Source organism: Pan paniscus, chromosome 3 (assembly GCF_029289425.2).
Source record: "Pan paniscus chromosome 3, NHGRI_mPanPan1-v2.0_pri, whole genome shotgun sequence".
NCBI lineage: Eukaryota > Metazoa > Chordata > Mammalia > Primates > Hominidae > Pan > Pan paniscus.
In genome coordinates, this window is record NC_073252.2 from 125593342 (window position 1) to 125614718 (window position 21377).

General features: G+C 37.6%; 1 protein-coding gene across 2 annotated transcripts in view; it reads left to right on the forward strand.

Annotated features, from left to right (window-relative positions):
- Positions 1–18683, forward strand: part of HSPA4L (heat shock protein family A (Hsp70) member 4 like) — a 72664-nt gene extending 53981 nt beyond the window's left edge. For both annotated transcript variants that reach the window (XM_008976690.4, XM_055111815.2), the window contains 2 exons: positions 648–809; positions 2690–18683. In XM_008976690.4, coding sequence (XP_008974938.4) covers positions 648–809; positions 2690–2881 — 354 coding nt within the window. In that variant the 3' untranslated portion in view covers positions 2882–18683. The remainder of the gene's footprint in view (positions 1–647; positions 810–2689) is intronic.
- Positions 18684–21377: the final 2694 nt, after the last annotated feature.

Below are 21377 nucleotides of genomic sequence, written 5' to 3' on the forward strand. Positions count from 1 at the left end.
CTTCTTCATATATATAGCTTTATGGTTTTAAAAATGGCATCACCATCCTCCCACTTCTTTGACTTTGGAGTGTTCTTACATTCTCTTTCCCTTTATCTTCTGTGTCCAAACTGTAATCCATCAGGAGATTCTCTTTCTATATGTTCATTGCCATTTCTTTGTGATTCTGTCACTACTAATCTAAACCATGACTACTTGGTTGTGTATTACATGTGACAGCTGCAGTTTCTCTTTTTCAGAAAGAATTTTGTCATTTTTCTAATCAAGAATTTAATATGCTTTTCTATTATATATTCATAATTTTGTGTCTAGTTTGCTATATGCCTTGTTCACTTTATTTCTCCTTTACAAATTCCATTTCCTTGCAACTTCTTCCTTGGCTAAGTGCTTTCTCCATGAGTATTCCTTAGTAGTCATTCTTTCCCAAACCTGATTTCTTCAGAGAGCCTTTGCTTTTTAAACTCACACTGATCTTATCTTTTATCCCATTCTCTTCAGTTCTGTGTTATTCGTATGGGGTTTCTTCAGATGAGTACATTTGAGATAAACAGTCAATAAGAGTCTAAATTTTTAAAGTAGAAATTACTAATAAACTGGTGCTAGCTGAAAAATCATTAACATGCAGTCAAGCTTTTTTTTTTAAATAGGATGAAAGATATGATCATCTGGATCCTACTGAAATGGAAAAGGTTGAAAAATGTATCAGTGATGCCATGAGTTGGCTGAATAGTAAGATGAATGTACAGAACAAACTAAGTCTCACTCAAGATCCTGTGGTAAAAGTTTCAGAAATAGTAGCAAAGTCAAAGGTAAGAAGTTTATGAAATTGCCTTTTTAATGGTTTCAAGTATTAAAATTTTTAATGAGAGTCATACTTTGGCAAATAATCAACTTGCAGAAGAACTTAGAACAGAAATTTAAGACTAATTTTTTATTTAGTTAAAAAATTTTAAGATTTTAGGTATGGGGTATCCCTTGATTTAATTTGTCATATACCAGGCTGGTTTTTAAACTTCAAGAGTAATACAGAATGAAATAAAAGCAATGTGACAACTTCTGATTAAGTATTTCAGACTTATAGGTTGGATGAAACCTCTAAGTCTTCATTACAAAATTTTTCAGTATAAGTCTGTCTTTGACCTAGTTTGAAGCGTATAAACTTCCATGGTAAAATCTTATTCCGAGATAAACTTTTCAATTTAAAAAACACTGCTAATGAAAATGTTGGCCAGGCGTGGTGGCTCACGTCTGTAATCCCAGCACTTTGTGGGGGTTGAGACAGGCGGACTGCTTGAACCCAGGAGTTCGAGACCAGCATAAACAACATGGTGAAACCCCATCTCTACAAAAAATACAAAAATTAGCTGGGCATGGTAGTGCATATCTGTAGTCCCAGCTACTCAGGAGGCTGAGGCAGGAGGCTCCCTTGAGCCCAGGAATTTGAGGCAGTAGTGAGCTACAGTCATGCCACTGCACTCCAGCTGGGCGACACAGCAAGACCTTGTCTATTTAAAAAAAAAAAAAAAAAAAAAGGAAGCAATCTAAATATCTATCAATAGGAAACTAGATCAATAAGTTGATGCATCCATACAACACTATGCAGCCATTAAATATAGCATTTTACATATAGAGATATCTGTTTAAAGATGTATACAGTGTATTGCTAAGTTAAATTACAGAACTTAAATGTATTCATTTGTACAAATACGTGTGCTCATAGATTTGTTTATATGTATGTGTATGCCTGAACATACATCTAGAAGGATATCCACCAAAAGGTTAATATTATTAATTTGTAGGAGATGGAATTTCAGGGGATTTTTAAAATAACATTCAGTATGTTTTGGGATATGTGATTTTTTTCTTTTTTTTTAACAAAAGCTGGTATTTTTTATAATGAAGTAAGTAATAACAATATTTTTATTCTAACAAAGTTTTGCCAATAAGCTATAATATATATTTTACTCCTAATGAGATGAGATGAGATGTGGAGTGTGACAAGAGCAGTTTGCAACTAAAACATTCCCCTTAAGATGTTAATCCCTATATTTCCGTCGCTACCCCGATCTTTGTGACATTGATCTTCAAAGGTTTTTAAATTTGAGTAGTGTTTGTATAGTGGTCTTCTATTTGTTTGTAAAAAGCAAGGAAATTGAAGAGCATTGTTTCATTTAAATTATTAAGTTCCAATTTACTTTCACGGCACTTTTTCCTTCAGAAGAGGCTACTCAGCTATTTTCAAACAAAAAAAAATGTCGTTTGTGTATGTATTTGTATGATTCCATTTATTAGAATTGTTTTCATATAAATGTTGAAATTTTTCAGTTTATGAAACAGGTGTTATTTGATGTAATTCTCATAGCAAAGCATTACACGTAATTTAAAGGAAGAATTAAAAATTATTCCTGCCAAAGTAAACTGTATTTGATTATAAAGAAACAAGTTTTAGAAAGGTTAAGTACAAAAAATAATTGTTTAAGATTCAATAATTTTTGACTGCCACAGACATATACTAACAAACAAGGTAAATCTCTCATGAGGCATTTGAAGAAAACAGTTGGCTATCTAGCTGAGCAAATTCAGAAAGGGGGAATTATGTGAAAATTTAGAAGTTAATGTGGAATTTAGAAAGTTAATGGTAACTTGTTCTGTAATCGTTTTAATATAATCAATTTCTTCATGTCTTTAGGAACTGGATAATTTCTGTAACCCCATCATTTACAAGCCCAAACCAAAAGCAGAAGTTCCTGAAGACAAACCAAAAGCTAATAGTGAACACAATGGCCCAATGGATGGACAGAGTGGAACTGAAACTAAATCAGATTCAACAAAAGACAGCTCACAGCATACTAAATCCTCTGGAGAGATGGAAGTGGACTAAGTCTTAATTTTACCTTCACATTAATTCAAACCGTGCAAGTAACCACGGGGTCCATCTTTTACATCTGGTACACACAACAGACGCTCAGTTGTTCTTAACCACTTTTGTCATTTGTTTTTTGGAGTAGTTTTGAAAAGTGTTTTATATTGAGTGCACTTCTGTTCATTTCCATTGCTGCTTATATGCAGCGTTAGCCGAATTAGATTTACAAGACAATCTAAGCTTTCCGGATAATTTTATATATCAAACATATAGGATTGATACATAGTTGGCAACAGTCTACCTTATTTAAAGCTTCTACTGGGATAAACCTCAATTCCTTTATTCAGGAAAGGATACTTTATTGCATTATTGTTGCAGAAGCATAGATTTAATTGCATCTTTATTTTGAAAAACAAATGAAAATTGATGGGGTTTAAAGCTACGGAGGCACTGACCTTTTTCTAGTTATTGTATTGCTACAATTTAAATATTAAAACAAATAAGAGCTTTCTCAACAAATTAGTCCATCTCATTGATGTACCACAGAAATCCAAAGCTTTGCTGTCATCACATAAATGAATTAAATCACATGTGAAAGGGAACACACCCAATTTTATGTTAAGGTGAAACCAGCAGTTTGCTTCTTTTATTAGTAATGTGGATTGATGTTTTCTCAGAGTAACTCGTTGTCTTTTCGCTTGAAATTTTTGATCTTGTCCTGAAGACTAGCTGCTGCTAAAACAATGCTAGCCTAAAGATACAGGAGTCTCTGACAAAATGACTTTCATGTTAAGGGGAAATGCTGTTTATCTACTCAGACATGCATCTGTGATGTTCATAGCCTTGTTTCAGTTATAATAGTTGTCTTGTTTTTTTCTTAATTGATTTTGTTAATAATACCTTAACACAGGGTAGGAAGAAGTGGCACAGTGTATTGCATTATATACATTTATCATTGATTTACCTAATGTTACCTTGTAGATTAAACACTATTAAGTGGTAATACTTGAAAAGGAGCACTTATACCATAAGTCTTAGGAAATAATGTTTGTAATAAACTTAACTATGTTACATATCAACAGGCAAAAATATAGAATGTTACATAGTGTTGTGTGATTAAATTATAGTTCCTGCTGTTAACATTACCTTTTGAAACCTTGGCTCCAGTTTTGGTGCTTCTTATACAAATTAAATGCGAAAAGGGACTGTAAACTTAAGATGTATTTTAAGGACTTTATCTGTGCTTCATCACCCAACTTGTTCACATTGTTAATTTCTGTCCAGAGACCTGAAACTGCTTAAGTATGGGAACAGACTGAAATGGTGTTTCAATCTGCAAGAGACAGAAGCATAGACAAGTATATGAGCCCTTATGTCCTTAATGCCAATCAACTAGATTGACCTAGGTTAAAATTTCAAAAGGCTCATTTTCTCCCAAAGCTAAATCTTTATATTAGGAACAATTAAATATTGACTTAAGTTGTAAAAATTGAGAGTATAATATCTTTAGGGATAGTCATTATTTCTCACAACTAGTTCTCTACGAGAGATTTTGTTTCTACAATGTAGTCAGCACTTAATGGAGAGTATGGAGTAGTGCATTTTGCAGGGATTTTTATTCCGTCTTTTGAGGGGAAGAATCTCTTTTTTGCATTAAAAAATCATATAAACTTAATATATTTTTAAACTCTCCTAGTCTTTAAACTTTCTCTTAATTCTCTTAAAATGAAATAGGTATATCCAATAGGTGATGAAATACATTTTTTACAAACATAGATGCTTTTTATTTGTATGTTGAATGTACAGATTCATTTCAAGAAAAGCATGAAGATAATGAAAGCAAATATGTAACAATACAAGTAGGGACTTTAGAGCTTCTATTTGAGTTAAAACATCCACTCACTTGGTTAGGAGCTATGCCTCAGAAACTTCCTGGGAGTAAATATGGGAACAACTTTTCTATTAATACATCTAAATTTTCTAGTATATCCTGACATTTTCCATTCCTGCTCTGAAGTCACTTTTAGTTTTGTGTTTTAGTCAGATAGTACCACTAATTTTTGTAATTATATAACACTTCATTTAATAACTTATATACATCCAAATATATATATACTTTTTCTACCCAATTATTCAACTTAAAAGATTTCAAAAGCGATTTAGCCTTATAATGTATTTATTTATTTAATTCATTAATGAAAGAGAGTGCTCTCTTTAATGCAGCTTTGGGTAGACAGTCTAATTCAGTCCAATTTTAATCTACATTAAAATATGCAATGCTAGACAAAGATTTTCAAAATAAAAAGCTATTATTTCAGAAATTATTTTAAAAGATGCATAGTAAAACAGTGTTTTCCTATGGTAAGCAAATAAGAATGAAGTTTGTAGGGAATATTTGGAATGATTAATATAAATTAGTATACTTTGGCTCTGTGGGAAAGTGTAAATTGTGGTTTTAGAAACCAACTCTTGATAGTCAGTTGTACTGTGATTATAAAAAACAATTGTTAAATAATATAATGGAAGTTTGTGATAATTCCTTAGCAGTAATGTAAAATTATTAAGTTTTGGCCAGGCGCTGTGGCTCACGCCTGTAATCCTAGCACTTTGAGAGGCCAAGGCAGGCAGATCACCTGAGGTCAGGAGTTCAAGACCAGCCTGGCCAACATGGTGAAACCCTGTCTCTACTAAAAATACAAAAAAGTAGCCGGGCGTGGTGGCATGTCCCTGTAATCTCAGCTACCCGGGAGGCTCAGGCAGGAGAATCGCTGGAACCCAGGAGGCAGAGGCTGCCATTAGCTGAGATCGTGCTCCTGCACTCCAGCCTGGGCAACAGAACAAGACTCCGTCTCAAAAAAAAAAAAAATTCTTCCAAAAAACTAGAAAGAGCACAGCAAAGAATTTGGCTATTGAAATAACAGATAAACTTGATTTTGAAAAGGATAACAAGGCTGGGCACGGTGACTCACATCTGTAATCCTAGCACTTTAGGAGGCTAAGAAGGGAGGATCACTTGAACCCAGGAGTTCAAGACCAGCCTGAGAAACATAGTGAGACCCTGTCTCTAAAAAAATAAAAACTTAGCAAGGCATGGTGGTGCACACCTGTAGTCCTAGCTACTCAGGAGGCTGAGGTGGAGGATCACTTAAGCCTGAGAGGTCAAGGTTGCAATGAGCCATAATCATACCACTGCACTCCAGCCTGGGCAACAGAGTGAGGCCCTGTCTCAAACACATAAAAGGCAGTGGCCCACGCCTGTAATCCCAGCACTTTGGGAGGCCAAGGCGGGCAGATCACGAGGTCAGGAGATCAAGACCATCCTGGCTAACACGGTGAAACCCCGTCTCTTCTAAAAAATACAAAAGAATTAGCCAGGCATGGTGGCAGGCACCTGTAGTCCCCGCTACTCAGGAGGCTGAGGCAGGAGAATGGTGTGAACCCAGGAGGCGGAGGTTGCAGTGAGCCGAGATTGTGCCACTGCACTCCACCCTGGGCAACAGAGCAAGACTCCATCTCAAAAACAAAACAAAACAAAACAAAAACATAAAAGGAAAACAAGACATTTACTAAGAAGAGCTAAAGGAAAGAATTAAAGGTTTCTTATGCTTTTTTGGGGGGGGTGTCAATTTTTAGTATATTAAGAGCTAAAAGAAGTAAAGGTTTCTTAGACTTTTTTTGGGAGGGAGGTGTCAATTTTTAGTATATTTGTGATTAATTCCATGATAGAAGTCTTTAAAGAGAATTTTGGGGCTCAATAATTTAACATAATGTCAGTGTTAAAGCACTTAATCCAAATTAGCCCATCTTTAACTGTTTTGAAAAATCTATATTTATTAAAGGTAGTAGACATTTGAATATAGTAATCAAATTAACTGATTTTGTTTTCACCCTAAATACATACAACCATTCCTCCACTTTCATAAATTTGACAAATAATAAGCCTCTCCCATTAGGATTTTCTGTTTTATAGTAAATAGTTGTTATTTGGTAGTCCACAATTAAAGTCATTGCATTAATTTTACAAATTATAGATTTAGAAATGATTCTTAAGTTATTGGTAAAATATAACTTTCTCAGTTTTTAAAAGTTTACAAAATTTTTTTTTTGTTTTGAGACAGAGTATGGCTTTGTTACCCAGGCTGGATTGCAATGGGGTGATCTAGGCTCACTGCATCCTCCACCACCTGAGTTCAAGTGATTTTTCTGCCTCAACCTCCTGAGTAGCTGGGACTACAGGTGCATGACACCACACCCAGCTAATTTTTGTATTTTTATAGAGACGGAGTTTTGCCATGTTGGCCAGCCTGGTCTTGAACTCTTGAACTCCTGACCTCAGGTAATCCACCCACCTCAGACTCCCAAAGTGCTGGGATTACAGGCGTGCGCCACCATACCCGGCCAAAAATTTTTGCTTTTAAAGTTAATGTTATTTTGTGGTTAAACTTCTGAAGTTTTGAACTGTAAGCAGAATTTTGTTTTGTGATATTTTATTGTATAAACTGTTAATGAGAGGCACAGCTAATTGTACATATCAATATACATTTAAAATCTGGTAACACTGGTTAAATAGCCCTTGATGACTTTTCATGTGGCATGAGAGGGATATGCTTATAAAGCTTAATTCTGATATTATCCTCTTACTACCTACAGTATGTTTTGCAAAAATCAGTCCACTTAGCAAACTAATCTTTGTAAAGCAGTCAGTTTCAGAAGATACTTTTTATCAAAAAAGATGGCAGGTTTAACATTATACCTTTTGGTTTTTGCCCAACATTTGATTTAATCTAAAGCAAGAATATAAAATAATTTTAAGAAGCATATAATTTCTTTTGATAAAAAGTAACAAAAATTTAATGCAGATCAAAGACCAAGGCTTTTAACCAAAACAAGCAAAAAGAAACTTTAGCTGTTTAACTATCACCTCTCTAATTTAAAATGCATGAAAATTAATACTTTGTTTTTGTTTTTTTTTTGGAAACAGTCTCACTCTGTCACCCAGGCTGGAGGGCACGATCTCTGCTCACTGCAACCTCCACCTCCTGGGCTCAAGCCTCAAGCAATTCTCCTGCCTCAGCCTCCCAAGTAGCTGGGATTACAGGAACCCACCACCACGCCCAGCTAATTTTTGTATTTTTAGTAGATAGGGTTTCATGATGTTGGCCAGGCTGGTTTTGAACTCCTGACTTCAAATGATCCACCCACATCCACCTGCCAGAGTGCTGAGATTACAGGCGTGAGCCACCGCACCTGGCCAATGTTCTTTTATATACTCATGTTTTCTAACAAAACAGCTTTGGATTTATAATGCTGCCAGATGTCATTACAATTTTTTTTCTAAATTCAAAGGTAATTATTCTAAACAATAAAAGGGCACCTGGAATTTTCAGAACATTAAAAAACTGAAACCACTTAGAAGAAAAGAAGAAACCTAAATGTCTATGGAAGTGATCAGTGTTAAGTGGGTGATGGCTCTTTCATCTTCCTTATCCCTAAAGATACTTCTAACATATTGTTAGAGTAAGTATTAAAAGAAAAAGTAGGTTTGCTGAAAAACATTACTAAATGACTTGGAGCTCTCCAGTCAAAGAAACAAAGCTAACTGAAATAATGTACATTTGGTTCAGTCTGTCAGGCAAGTACAAATCCATAACAAAAAAAATTAATAGTATGCTCTTTGCTTTGGAATCTCTAATTTACGGTCATGCCCTAAGTCACAGGATGATTATTAGGGAAATGTCACTGACACCTGAAAATTACCTATCCTGTAAAAAGACTGGTGAAATTCAACATGTTTTAAATAATTTAATTGCATTATAGCATATAAACTATAAATGAAAATGATCTTTGTCTTTCCTTTATCTTTATCCTCTTATCCAATTCTAGACTCTTAAATAATCACTGTATTTTTCTCAAGTATTTGTTATTTTTTATTATCCTTTAGATCTTTTTGTTCATGGCTTTTTAAAAATAGTTTTACTGATAATCCAGTCACTTGGATAGTTAATTTTATTACTTTTTGTTTCCTTTTTAATACTTATTCTTCCCATTAAGGGTTTTTTGGCTATAAATTCGTACTTGATAAGCTATGTTATTTCTTTGTGTAATTTAATAGCATTCTGGAGTAGATTCTTTTTTTGTATTCTGGCCTTGGAATACTTTAATTCCAGACCAAAAGAGGTCAATTTTGTGAGTATTGCCTATTAAGTAAACAACATCCCTCATTTTTAATCCAAATATCAATTTGACAGAATAACAAGGGTCAGAAATTCAAAATAGATGTTAGACACCTTTGATTCTTTGCTGCTCTCTGGTTATGTATGTGTGTTGTGCATCTTCCTTGTTGTTTTAGAGTTTCCTAAATTTTTTGCTTCTGGGGACTTGAGTATTTTTAAATGTTCTTAAAATTATATGAATCTACCCAGAATGTAGATGTCAAAATGTAATTAGGGGCCCCGTGCAGTGGCTCATGCCTGTAATCCTAGCACTTTGGGAGGCCGAGGCAGGTGGATTGCCTGAGCTCAGGAGTTCAAGACCAGCCTGGGCAACATGGCGAAACCCCGTCTCTACTAAAAATACAAAAAATTAGCTGGGTGTGGTGGTGTGTGCCTGTAGTCCCAGCTACTCGGGAGGCTGAGGCAGGAGAATCGCTTGAACCCTGGCGAAACCCCATTTCTAAAATAGAAAAATTTAGCCGGGTGTGGTGGTGTGTGCCTATAGTCCCAGCTATTCGGGAGGCTGAGGCAAGAGAATTGCTTGAACTCGGGAGGTGGAGGTCGCAGTGAGCTGAGATCCTGCCACTGCATTCCAACCTGGGGGTAACAGAGCGAGAACTCTGTCTCAAAAAAAAAAAAAAAAAATGTAATTAGAAATGGAAATCTAGGTAAAGGAAGCTTTAAAATGTTGTATTTTTTCCCTGAAATAAACTTTTATGATTTCATGTCTTGGAAAAAGACTCACATGAAAAGTGGCTTTTATATTTGGTAGGATAAAGCCATTGTCCTTTAATACCATAGCAAATAGAAGCAATTTTTAATGAGGTTACTGAATTGTTTAGTATTCCTAATATGGCATCCAGGTCATCTTTTCTTTTCTCCAACCATTATTAAAATAACTTGACACTTTGGGAGGTCAAGCTGGGCAGATCACCTGAGGTCAGGAGTTTGAGACCAGCCTGGCCAACATGGTGAAACCCCATCTCTACTAAAAAAAATACAAAAATTAGCGGGGCCATGGTGACGTGCACCTGTAATCCCAGCTACTCGGGAGGCTGAGGTGGGAGAATAGCTTGAACCTGGGAGGCAGAGGTTGTGGTGAGCCAAGATCACGCCACTGCACTCCAGCCTGGGTGACAGAGCAAGACTCCATCTCAAGAAAAAAATAAATAAATAAATAATAATTTGTGTATGTGATGACTGACTCTAGTCATTATGGAAAATAACTTTTGGCAGTTTAGTTCCTACTTGTTAACAATTCCTCTTTTTAAGAGAGGTACTACATTTGATTTCTCAATTTCTCAGTTTGTTTTCAATACAAACAGCAACCATTGAAATGCAGAAAATGGTAATCAAGTGTGATGTTTCTATAAAAATAATTGAGATTCACATGTAATAGACCCTTTAGCTTTAATGAGCAGACATGAGAATGGTTTATGATCTTAAGTTGGTAACATAGGAATATATATTTGTCAATTTTAGTTCACAAACATATCCATAAGAATGTTTACACATGGCAGTATCAAAGCATATAAAATATTTTCTATGTAAGTAAATTGCATCTTTATGCTAGTGAACAAAGTAGCAATAAATGTAGTTCATTTTTGGATGGCAGTACACATTGTTAATCGTGTAATTATAATAAATATGTCTACCTACTCCTTGAACCATGAATTTTGCACACCTGAGGTTTAATTTTCACCTATTGAACTTTATTGATTTGATGATGGTCTGTGGACAGATCATCAAGTTCATTTATAAAAATTTACTTGGCAATGAGGGTTTTTAAGTAACCTGGGAAATTTTTCAAACCTTCAGATACTATTGATTCTGAAAACTAATAGTACTTTGCTAATGTTGGAAGTATTGTTAGAGAACAACCCAGGAATAAATGAATTTTAAGACTTTAGAAATTCTCAACAGGCAAATGGAAGCTTCCTGCCCCAGTGATTCTGATAATAGCGCCTCAGTTTTGAGAATTGCTGTTCCTAATAAAAATGTGTCAAATAGCTTAGCATGTTGGGAAAAGAAAATGGTTGAGGTCCCCGGTCTAGACTGGAGCATTTGGTGCTTAATTTTTTTGTGGTTGGACAACTTGGGAAATTTGAAGGATTTGGATCCTCAATCCAGAAAAGTGTTTATACGCCTATGCACTTTAAACAAATGCGAATAAAGTCTAGAAGGCTGAATAACTGGCAGTTCATTCCCATTTTGCTAACTCCTGAGTTTGGAAGAATGAGATAGAGTTTTGCTTTAAATCAAAACCCTGTTCCTACTGATTAATGAGGTAAGAGTTGTAACCTTTCAGAGGTGATTGTCTGATTGTAAGTAAGTACCCAATATTTTATCCACAAAATTTTACCATTTTAAAAGGTAAGGAAATACGTTCAAGAGAGTTCAGACATCCTGCAATTGCCAGAAGGCAGTATGAAACCAGTTGTGTCCAGCTGTGGTGATAAAGCAGTATAAACCTGAAAGTATTTGTGTATTAGGCAAAAATCAGGTTAAATTTAGATAGATAAGGAAGAAACAACATGTAATAAAATGAACCCTGTTAAAGGCAACAGAGAAGCGAAGAAAAAAATCACAAAATAACAAATCCAAATATCTAAGTAGTTACAATAAGTACCATAAACTTGCAAGTTTAAAGACCACATGTGGGCCGGGCATGGGGTGCCGTGGCTTATGCCTGTAATCCCAGCACTTTGGTGGGGAGCGGGTGGCTCACGCCTGTAATCCCAGCACTTTGGGAGGCCAAGGCGGACGGATAACAAGATCAGGAGTTCAAGACCAGCCTGGCCAATATGGTAAAACCCCGTCTCTACTAAAAAATACAAAAAAAAAAATTAGCCAGGCGTGGTGGCGTGTACCTGTAGTCCCAGCTACTCGGGAGGCTGAGGCAGGAGAATCACAAAAAAAAAAAAAAAAGCTTACAGAGACTTCTTAAACATAATGATGTAATAGTTAAAAATAGATTGGAAAAGATATACTAAAAATCTATCAAAAAAGAAGTGACAATCAGATAAAATTGATTTTGCTTTGGAATTACCTTAAAATTGATTTTAAGGTAAAATAATAAAGGGAGTGTGGGAATAAAGAGTAAGCTTTTAACAATGATAAATGGAGCAATTCACCAGGATTATAACAGCTCTGAAACAGCCTCAAAATATATGAAGCAATTCACAATGAGAAGCTGAAACCCATAAGAATAGTAATAGGCCATGTGCGGTGTCTCATGTCTGTAATCCCAGCACTTTGGGAGGCTGAAGCAGGCACATCATTTGAGCCCAGCAGTTTGAGACCAGCCTGGGCAACATGGTGAAACCCTGTCACAAAAAAATCTAAAAATTAGCCGGGCATGGTGAATACATATATAAAAGAATGGAGCAAAATTTAAAAGCTGGATCTAATGAAATTATATAATAAATTGTCACTGGACTATTAGGTAAAACTTTTCCAAATACACATGGAATAACATATTCACAAAAATTCATTATAGTAGACCACAAAGCAAAACTTAATACTGAAGACCGTAATAGTTTTTCAGACAAGAGCAATCACCTTATAAGACAAGATTAGAAATCACCTATGAAATAGAGATGGTGACTGTAGTTAACAGTGTATACATTTGCTTTACAGTGTATTTCAAAGTAACTAGAAGAGAGAACTGGTCATGTACCCAACACAAATGATAAATACTCAAGGTGATGGATACCCTAAGTATCCTGACTTTATCATTACACGTTCTACGCATGTAACAAAATACCACATCTACCCCACTAATATGTACAAATATCAGTTTTTAGATGTTTTTAATTTTTAAAAATTATGTAGATAATCCAAGACATGCCAAATGTCCATATGCTTGGATTGAAAGGATTAACTTCTAGAAATGTCAAATCATGTTGAAAATTGGAAAATACTTCAAATGACAGTGAATATTGTTACTTTAGCAACTGTACCCCTTAAACTCCAACTGCTTTTTAATATACTCTTTTTCCCATTGCATCTATCCCTATATATGTATGTGTGCATGTATGTACACATGTTAACTGTAAAATGTATCTTCCCACTCCATAAGGGCAGCAATTTTTATCTTTCCCATACAACTACAAGGATGCCCGGCACATAGTAAGAGATCAACAATTTTTAAATAAATGGAAGCTGCATGTAAGACTTGGTAGGATACAACTAAAGTGTTAGTTTATATGCTTTAATCATATACTGAAAATGATGATTTAATGACAAACTCATCCAAGTAGAGATAGACAACAAAATACACCAAAAGAACTTGGAAGGAATTAATGGCATAAATTGATAATGGAATTTTCCCAACATGGTGTGCCTCAGCCACTTGGAAATAGCAAAATAATGCATAAAGATCCACTCCGTGAGAAAAAAAATAAAAAATCACGGAAATTCACGGGAATAGCAAAAGACACCCCAGATCCCGAGGAGGAGGAGGTGGACAAGTGGCCCCCATGATAGTCTCTGGCTGATAAAACTGACACTCCAGTACGTGAGGGGGCAGAGAGCCAGTTTCTGTGACTCATCTTTCCACTAGGGATCCGTGCAATCCAGGCCGAGGGAGAATAACTTATTTCTCTCAAACCCTGGAGATAACTTGGAGAGAGGCGAAGAGACAGAGAGACACCAGGAAAAGCTGCAGCCATTTTCCCGGACTTGGGACTGAGATGAGGACGCAATCTTTAACCCTGGCTTATACAAAGTCAGTCACTGGCCACCTGGCAGCAGGGGCCACTGCAGGCATTTTAGTCGCTGGCTGGAGATTGGAGCACATGCTCTGAGGAGGAAATGGCCCACAAAGCCAGAATTGAGCAGTGAGTATGGCGAGTGCCCCAGCACTAGGCATTGGAATTGGGTTCCCTACCACCCCAAGACTGGAGGACTGCAGCGGCAGGAGAGTTACTGAAGCTGAGGTTTATCCTGGGTGGTGAAATGAAACCAGAGACAGCCTTGCAAGCTAGAATCAGTCTGCATGTGTCTGGGTACCCTATCCTGCTCCCTTGGTCAGTCGGAAGAGTGCCCCACCAGTTACAAGGAGTGGAAGGTGGACCCCACTCTGTCTTGCCTGGATTGGGAGCGATGGGTCAAATTCCTCTTTCCTTGCAAAGACATCAGTGTCAGGGGTGCATTCTCTGTGGTACACTCATAGTCCAACTCATTCAGAGTAACTTTAGCAGCCCAAGCCACATTTCCCTTCCTGTGCAGAGATTTTGGTGCAGTGGCACTCTCTCCACTCCAAACCCAGGCATATTCCCAGGCATTTGGAGCACCCACATTCCTTGATTAGCAGCCTGAGCTGCTCCTCCCTTTTCCTGGAAAGACCTTATTGCACCAGCAGTACCTCCACTCCTTGCCAGGGTACACGTTTTCAGTCATTCAGAGAACACATTAGCCTGGATTAGGAGACAGAGCTGCCCCTCCCTTACTGTGTAGAGAACTTGGTGCAGCGGGGCCCTCTTCGCCCCCACACCGAGGCATATCTTCAGGAATTTGGAGCACTGGCTCATCTGGATTAGCAGCCTGAGCTGCCCATCCCTTTCCCTGCAAAGACTCTGTTGTAGCAGCAGTTGTTCACTCTTCACCAGTGGACACATTTCCAGGCCATCGGGCATGTGCTCACCTAGATTAGGAGCCTGAGGTGCCCCTCCCTTCCTGTGCACAGATCTTGATACAGTGGTGCACTCTCTGCTCCATACCCAGATGTAACTCCAGACTTTCAGTGCACCTGCCCCCTGGAATAAGAGTTTAAGCCACCTTCCCATTCCGCACACAAAGAACTTGGTGCAACAGCACTCCCTCTGCTCTACTCCCAGATGTAACTCCAAGCATTTGGCACACCTACTCCCACGGATTAGGAGTTTGAGTCACCCCTGCTTTCCCTCTTGTGGTAGCAGTTTCTCTGCTCCTGCCCTGGGCTTATCTATATCTGGTTTTGTTACCAGTGGGAGGTATCTGAGTTACCGGCAACAAATCCATACAGGTCTGCAGCAACTTCAATTCTTGCATCCTCAGAAGAAAGAATTTGACTGACGGACATAAAGCAGAAAAAGAGACCAAGGCAAGTTCCAGAGCAGGAGTGGAAGTTTATTTAGAAAGGCTTTAGAACAGGAAGGAAAGGAAAGTTCACTTGGAAGAGACCCAGGTTGGCACCTGAAGGTCAAGTGTGACATTTAACTGTGATCCTACTTTATAGGCTCACCTCTTTCCCATGACTCTTCCCTTAGAATGGGCTGCTTGCATGCACAGCACCCTCCTTTTGCTTGGGAGGTGAACACATGCAGTGTGTTTAGGAAGTTGTATGTATGCCCATCTGAGGCTTTCTTCCTTTTTCGAGTGGAGTGCCCCTGGAACATCCTACTCTGCCATTTTATCTCTTAATATGCATGCCCTTCTGCTTCTCCCTGGCATCTGCATTCAGTTAACACTTCAGGGCAACAGGTGTGGACCATCAGGAAATGGCCTCTCCCTGGCACCAGCTGCCAACATATCACTTTTAGATAGGCAATGCAATAATTGCCAAACCATCACCCAGCATTCCTAGTGGGTTTGCAGGAGATCCCTTTCCTGCCCCACTCATGCCTGTTTAACTACCTGTAACTGCTTGAGGCACACCTGCTTCCCCGAATTAGGAGGTTGAGCTACCCCTCCCATCCCCTGCAATGTCTTTGTTGCAGCAGCAGTTTCTCAGCTCCTTGCTGGGACATATTTCTAGGCATTTGGCTCACCCACTCACCTGGATTAGGAGCCTGAGCCATCCCACCCCTTCAGGTGCACAGATCTTGGTTGCAGTCATGCTCTAACCACTCACTGCTTGGTCATATCTTCAGGCATTTGGAGCACCCACTCCTAGATTAGGAGGTTAGACTGCCCCTCTTTCCCATGCAGAGAACTTGGGTCAGTGGAGATCCACCCACTGGAAACCCCCCACCCACTTGGAGCTGGTGCCTGTTGCTGCCATTGGAGAACCTGTAGGCAGGCCTGCCCAGTCTAGTCCCACCCATCTTTCCCCTTCTCCAGGTCTTATCAGGGAGCTCAGACCACTGTACATTCCATAGCCCATGCCTGAGGCAACAGAGGGTTTCTCCCAGTAAAGAAGGATCAAGTATATACCCAACTGCATCAGCCACAACTGACTCTTACCATAAGCATCACCTACTGGCCTGGAGGTTAAATGGAATAACACAATAGGAAATCTGCTGACACAAGCATGCAACCCTGTGGAGAATAAGATAAGCTTCCTAACACCTCCTCCACCCCAGCCACACAGGAGCCAATGAGCCTGCTCATATGCCCAGTACCTTGCTGCCACAGTGTTTGGAAAAGCCACCATACAAAAACTATCTATAACCAGGCAACTTAGACTCTGCCACCAAAAGCACCCAGAACCAAAACCAAAGCACCCTACACAAAATACATTATAGACATCCCTTCAAGGGAGAAACAAATCCTGTCCAAATGAAAGCAAGTTAAAAAAAATATAAGGAGAGATAGCTTATCCAGTGAGAAAGAACCAGAGAAACAACACTGAAAGTAATTTAAACAAAACAAAACAAAACAAAAAGACCAAAACAACACCCTCAAAGGATTATGCTAACTCTCCAGCAACAGATCCCAACCAAAATGAACTCTTTGAAATACTAGATAAAGAACTCAAAGTACTCCAGCCTAGTGTGACACAGCAAGACCCTGTCTCAAAAAAAAAAAAAAAAAAAATCAAAGTAGATTTTTACAGAAGCTTAATGAGATTCAAGAGAAAGCTGAAAACCAACACAAAGAAATCAGAAAAACAATTCAGGATATGAAAGCTGAGACATCATTTTAAAAACCCAAACAGAACTTTAGGAAATGAGAAATTAATTGAAGGAATTACAAAATACAGTTGAAATCTTTAACAACACTCTAGACCAAGTGGAAGAAAGAATTTGATGGCTGAAAGACAGGCCCTTCTAATTAGACTAAACAGACAAAAATTTAAAAGAATTTTTAAAAATAAGGCCTTCAAGAAATATGAGTCGTAGATATTCCAGAAAAAAAAAAAGAAAAAGTAAAAAGTATGGAAAACCTATTTGAGAAAATAATTCAAGAAAACTTCCCTAGCCATGGGAGACATTTAGACATCCAGATATAAGACACTCAGAGAACTCCTGGAAGATACATTGCCAGAAGAACTTCACCAAGGCATACAGTCATCAGACTATCCAAAGTTAACAAGAAGGAAAAAATTCTAAGACTGGCAAGAGAGAAAAGTCTAATCACCTATAAAGAAAATTCCATCATACTGATAGCAGATTTATCAGCAGAAACCCTACAAGCCAGAAGAGACTGGGGGCCTATTTTTAGCCTCCTTAAAGAAAAAAAAAAAAAAATGCTAGCCAAGTATTTTATATCCTACCAAACCAAGTTTTATAAGTGAAGGAGAAATAGTCTTTCCCAGACAAACAAATGCAAAGGAAATTTGTCATCAGTAGACCAGTCCTGCAAAAAATGCTCAAAGAAGTTCTAAACATGGAAACAAAACGGCAATATGCACCACCACAAAAGAACACGTAAGTACAAAACTCACAGATCCTATAAAGCAGTTACATAATTGAAACTCCATGGCAACTAGCTAACAACACTATGACAGAAAAAAAACTCACATATCAATATTAACTTGGAATGTAAATGGACTAAATAGTCCACTGAAAAGATGCAAAAGCAAGCAGAAATAGCCATTCTCATATTAGAAAAAACAGACTTTAATCCAACAAAAGCAAAAAAAAAAAAAGACAAAGAAGGGCACTATATAATGCTGAAGTGTTCAAAACAACAAGAAGATTTAACCTAATTAAATATATATGCATACAATACAGGAGCACCCAGCCTCATCAAGCAAATACTACTTGAACTAAGAAAACAATTTGATAGAAATACAATAATAATGGGGGACTTCATCCCACTGACATCACTAGACAAATCATCAAGGCAGAAAATCAGCAAAGAATCTCTGGACTTAAACTGGACTGCAGACCTAATGGACCTAATAGACATTTACAGAACATTCTATCCAACAACTGCAGAATATATATATACTTATCTGCATATGGAACATTTTCCAAAACTGATCATGTGCTTGGCCTTAAAGCAAGTCTCAGAAAAACAAAACAAAACAAAACAAACAGAGATCAAGTATCTTCTTGGACCACAGTGGAATAAAATTAGAAATCAATACCAGCCCGGGCATGGTGGCTCATGCCTGTAATCCCAGCACTTTGGGAGGCCAAGGAAGGGGATAACCTGAGGTCAGGAGTTCAAGACCAGCCTGACCAACATGGTGAAACTCCGTCTCTACTAAAAATACACAAAAAAAATTAGCCCAGTGTGGTGGGAGGTGCCTATAATCCCAGCTACTCGGGAGGCTAAGGCAGAAGAATTGCTTGAACCTGGGAGGTGGAGGTTGCAGTGAACTGAGATCGTGCCATTGCACTCCAGCCTGGGTGATAAGAGTGAGACTCCATTGAAAAAAAGAAAAGAAAAGAAGGAGAGAGGGAGAGGGAGAGAAGGAGAGGGAGAGAGAGAAAGAAAAAGGGAAAGAAAAGAGAGAGAGAGAGAGAAAGAAAGAAAGAAAGAAAGAAAGAAAGAAGAAAGTCAATACCAAAAGGAACTCTAAAAAGCCACACAAGTACATGGGAACCAAACAACTTGTTCCTGAATGATCTTTGGACAAACAATGAAATTAAAGCAGAAATCAAAAAAATTTTCAAAACGAATGCAAATAGAGACACAACATACCAACTCTCTGGAATACAGCAAAAGCAGTACTAAGACACAGTTTATAGTGTGAAATGCCTACATCTTGACAGAAAGATCTCAAATAAAATTTAATGTTGAACCTCAAGGAACCTGAAAAACAAGAACAAACAAAACCCAAAGCTAGCAGAAGAAAATAAATGGCAAATATCAGAGCAGAACTAAATGAGACTGAGACCAAAAAAATGATACAAAGGATCAACAAAACAAAAGTTGGTTCTTTGAAAGGATATGCAAAACTGACAGATGGTTAGCTAGACTAAGAAAAAAAGAGAGAAGATTCAAATTAGTATAGTCAGAAACGATAAAGGTGACATTACAACTGATACCACAGAAATAGAAAAGATCACCAGAGGGCTGGATGTGGTGGCTCATGCCTGTAATCCTAGCACTATGGGAGGCCAAGGCACATGGATTGCCTGAGCTTAGGAGTTCGAGACCAGCCTGGGCAACATGGCAAAACCCTGTCTCTAAAAAAAAATACAAAAAAAAAAAAAAAAAATAGCCAGGCATGGTGATGCATGCCTTTAGTCCCAGCTACTTGGGGGTCTGGGGCAGGAGGATTACTTGAGCCCAGGAGGCAGAGGTTGCAGTGAGGCAAGATCTCACCACTGCACTCTAGCCTGGGTGACAAAGTGAGACCCTGACTCAAAAAAAAAAAAAAAAAAAAAAATCATCAGAGACTATGAACACCTCTCTGCACACAAAGCAGAAAACCCACAGGAAACGAATAAATTCCTGGCAACATACAACCTTCCAAGATTGAAGCAGGAAGAAAGAGACATCCTGAACCAGACCAGTAATGAATAATGAAATTGAATCAGTAATAACAAATCTCCCAACAATAACAACAACAATGAAAAGCCCAAGACTAGAGAGATTCAGTCAGTTTTACTGACTGTACAAAGAAGAGCTGATACTGATCTTGCTGAAACTATTTTGAAAAATCAAGGAAGAAGAATTTCTCCCTAACTTATTCTATGAAACCAGTATCACCCTGATAGTAAAATCAGGCAAAGACAAAACAGAAAAAGGAAACAATAGGCCAATAGCCCTGAAGAACACAGATGTGAAAATCCTCAATGAAAGAGTAGCAAACAGAATCCAGCTGCATATCAAAAAAATAATTCATCATGATCAAGTAGGTTTTATTCCAGGAATGCAAGGATGGTTCAATATTTGCAAATCAATAAATGAGATTCACCATATAAACAGAACTAAAAACAAAAACCATATGCTCATATCAATAGATGCAGAAAAGGCACTCAATAAAATCCAACATCCCCTTATGATAAAACCCCTCAACACACTAGGCATCAGGGGAACACACCTCAAAATAATAAGAGCCATGTTTTACAAACCCACAGCCAATATCATACTTAACAGGGAAAAGTTGCAAACATTGCCAGGGAAAATTTGCAAACATTCCCTTTAAGAACTGAACCAGACAATGATATCCACTATCACCACTGCTATTTAATATAGTACAGGAAATCCTGGACACAGCAATCAAGCAAGAGAAAGAAAGAAAAAGACATCGAAATAGGAAAAGAGGAAATCAAATTATCTCTATTCACTGGCCATGATTACATATCTAGAAAACCCTAAAGATTCCTCCAAAAGACTCCTAGTCTTGATAAACAAGTAAAGTTTCAGGATACAAAATCAACATGTCAAAATCAGTAACATTTCTACACACTAACAATTTTGAAGCTGAGTGCCAAATCAAGAACACAATCCCATTTACAATAGACACACACACACACAAATACCTCGGAGTACATCTAACCAAGGAGGTGAAGATCTCCACAAGGAGAACTACAAAACACTAATGAATGAATGAAATACATGACACAAATGGAAAAAATCCCATGCTCATGGATTGGAAGAAGCAGTATCATCAAAATGACCATAGTGTCCAAAGCAATCTGCAGATTTAATGCAATCTCTATCAAATTACTAACATCATTTTTTCACAAAATTGTAAAAAAAAAAAAAAAAAAAAAATCCTAAGTTCATATGGTACCAAAAAGAGGGCAAATAGCCAAAGAAATCCTAAGCCAAAAGAACAAAGCCAGAGGAATCACATTGCCTGACTTCAAATTATACTATAAGGCTATAGTAACTAAAATAGCATGGTACTGGTACAAAAATAGACACATAGATCAATGGAACAGAATAGAGGACCCAGAAACAAAGCCACATACCTATAATCAATTGATCTTTGACACAGTCAACACAAATTAATGATGGAGAAAGGACACCCTATTCAATAAATGGTGCTGGGAAAAATGGCTTGCCATGTGCAGAAGAATGAAACTGGACCCCTATTTCTCACCATATATAAAAATTAAGATGGACTGAAGACTTAAATACAACACCTGAAACAAAAAAAAACTTTTTTTTGGGGGGGGGGGGTTTCCTGTTTTTTTTTTTGAAAACAGAGTTTTTGCTCTTCTTGCCCAAGCTTGAGTGCAATGGTGCAA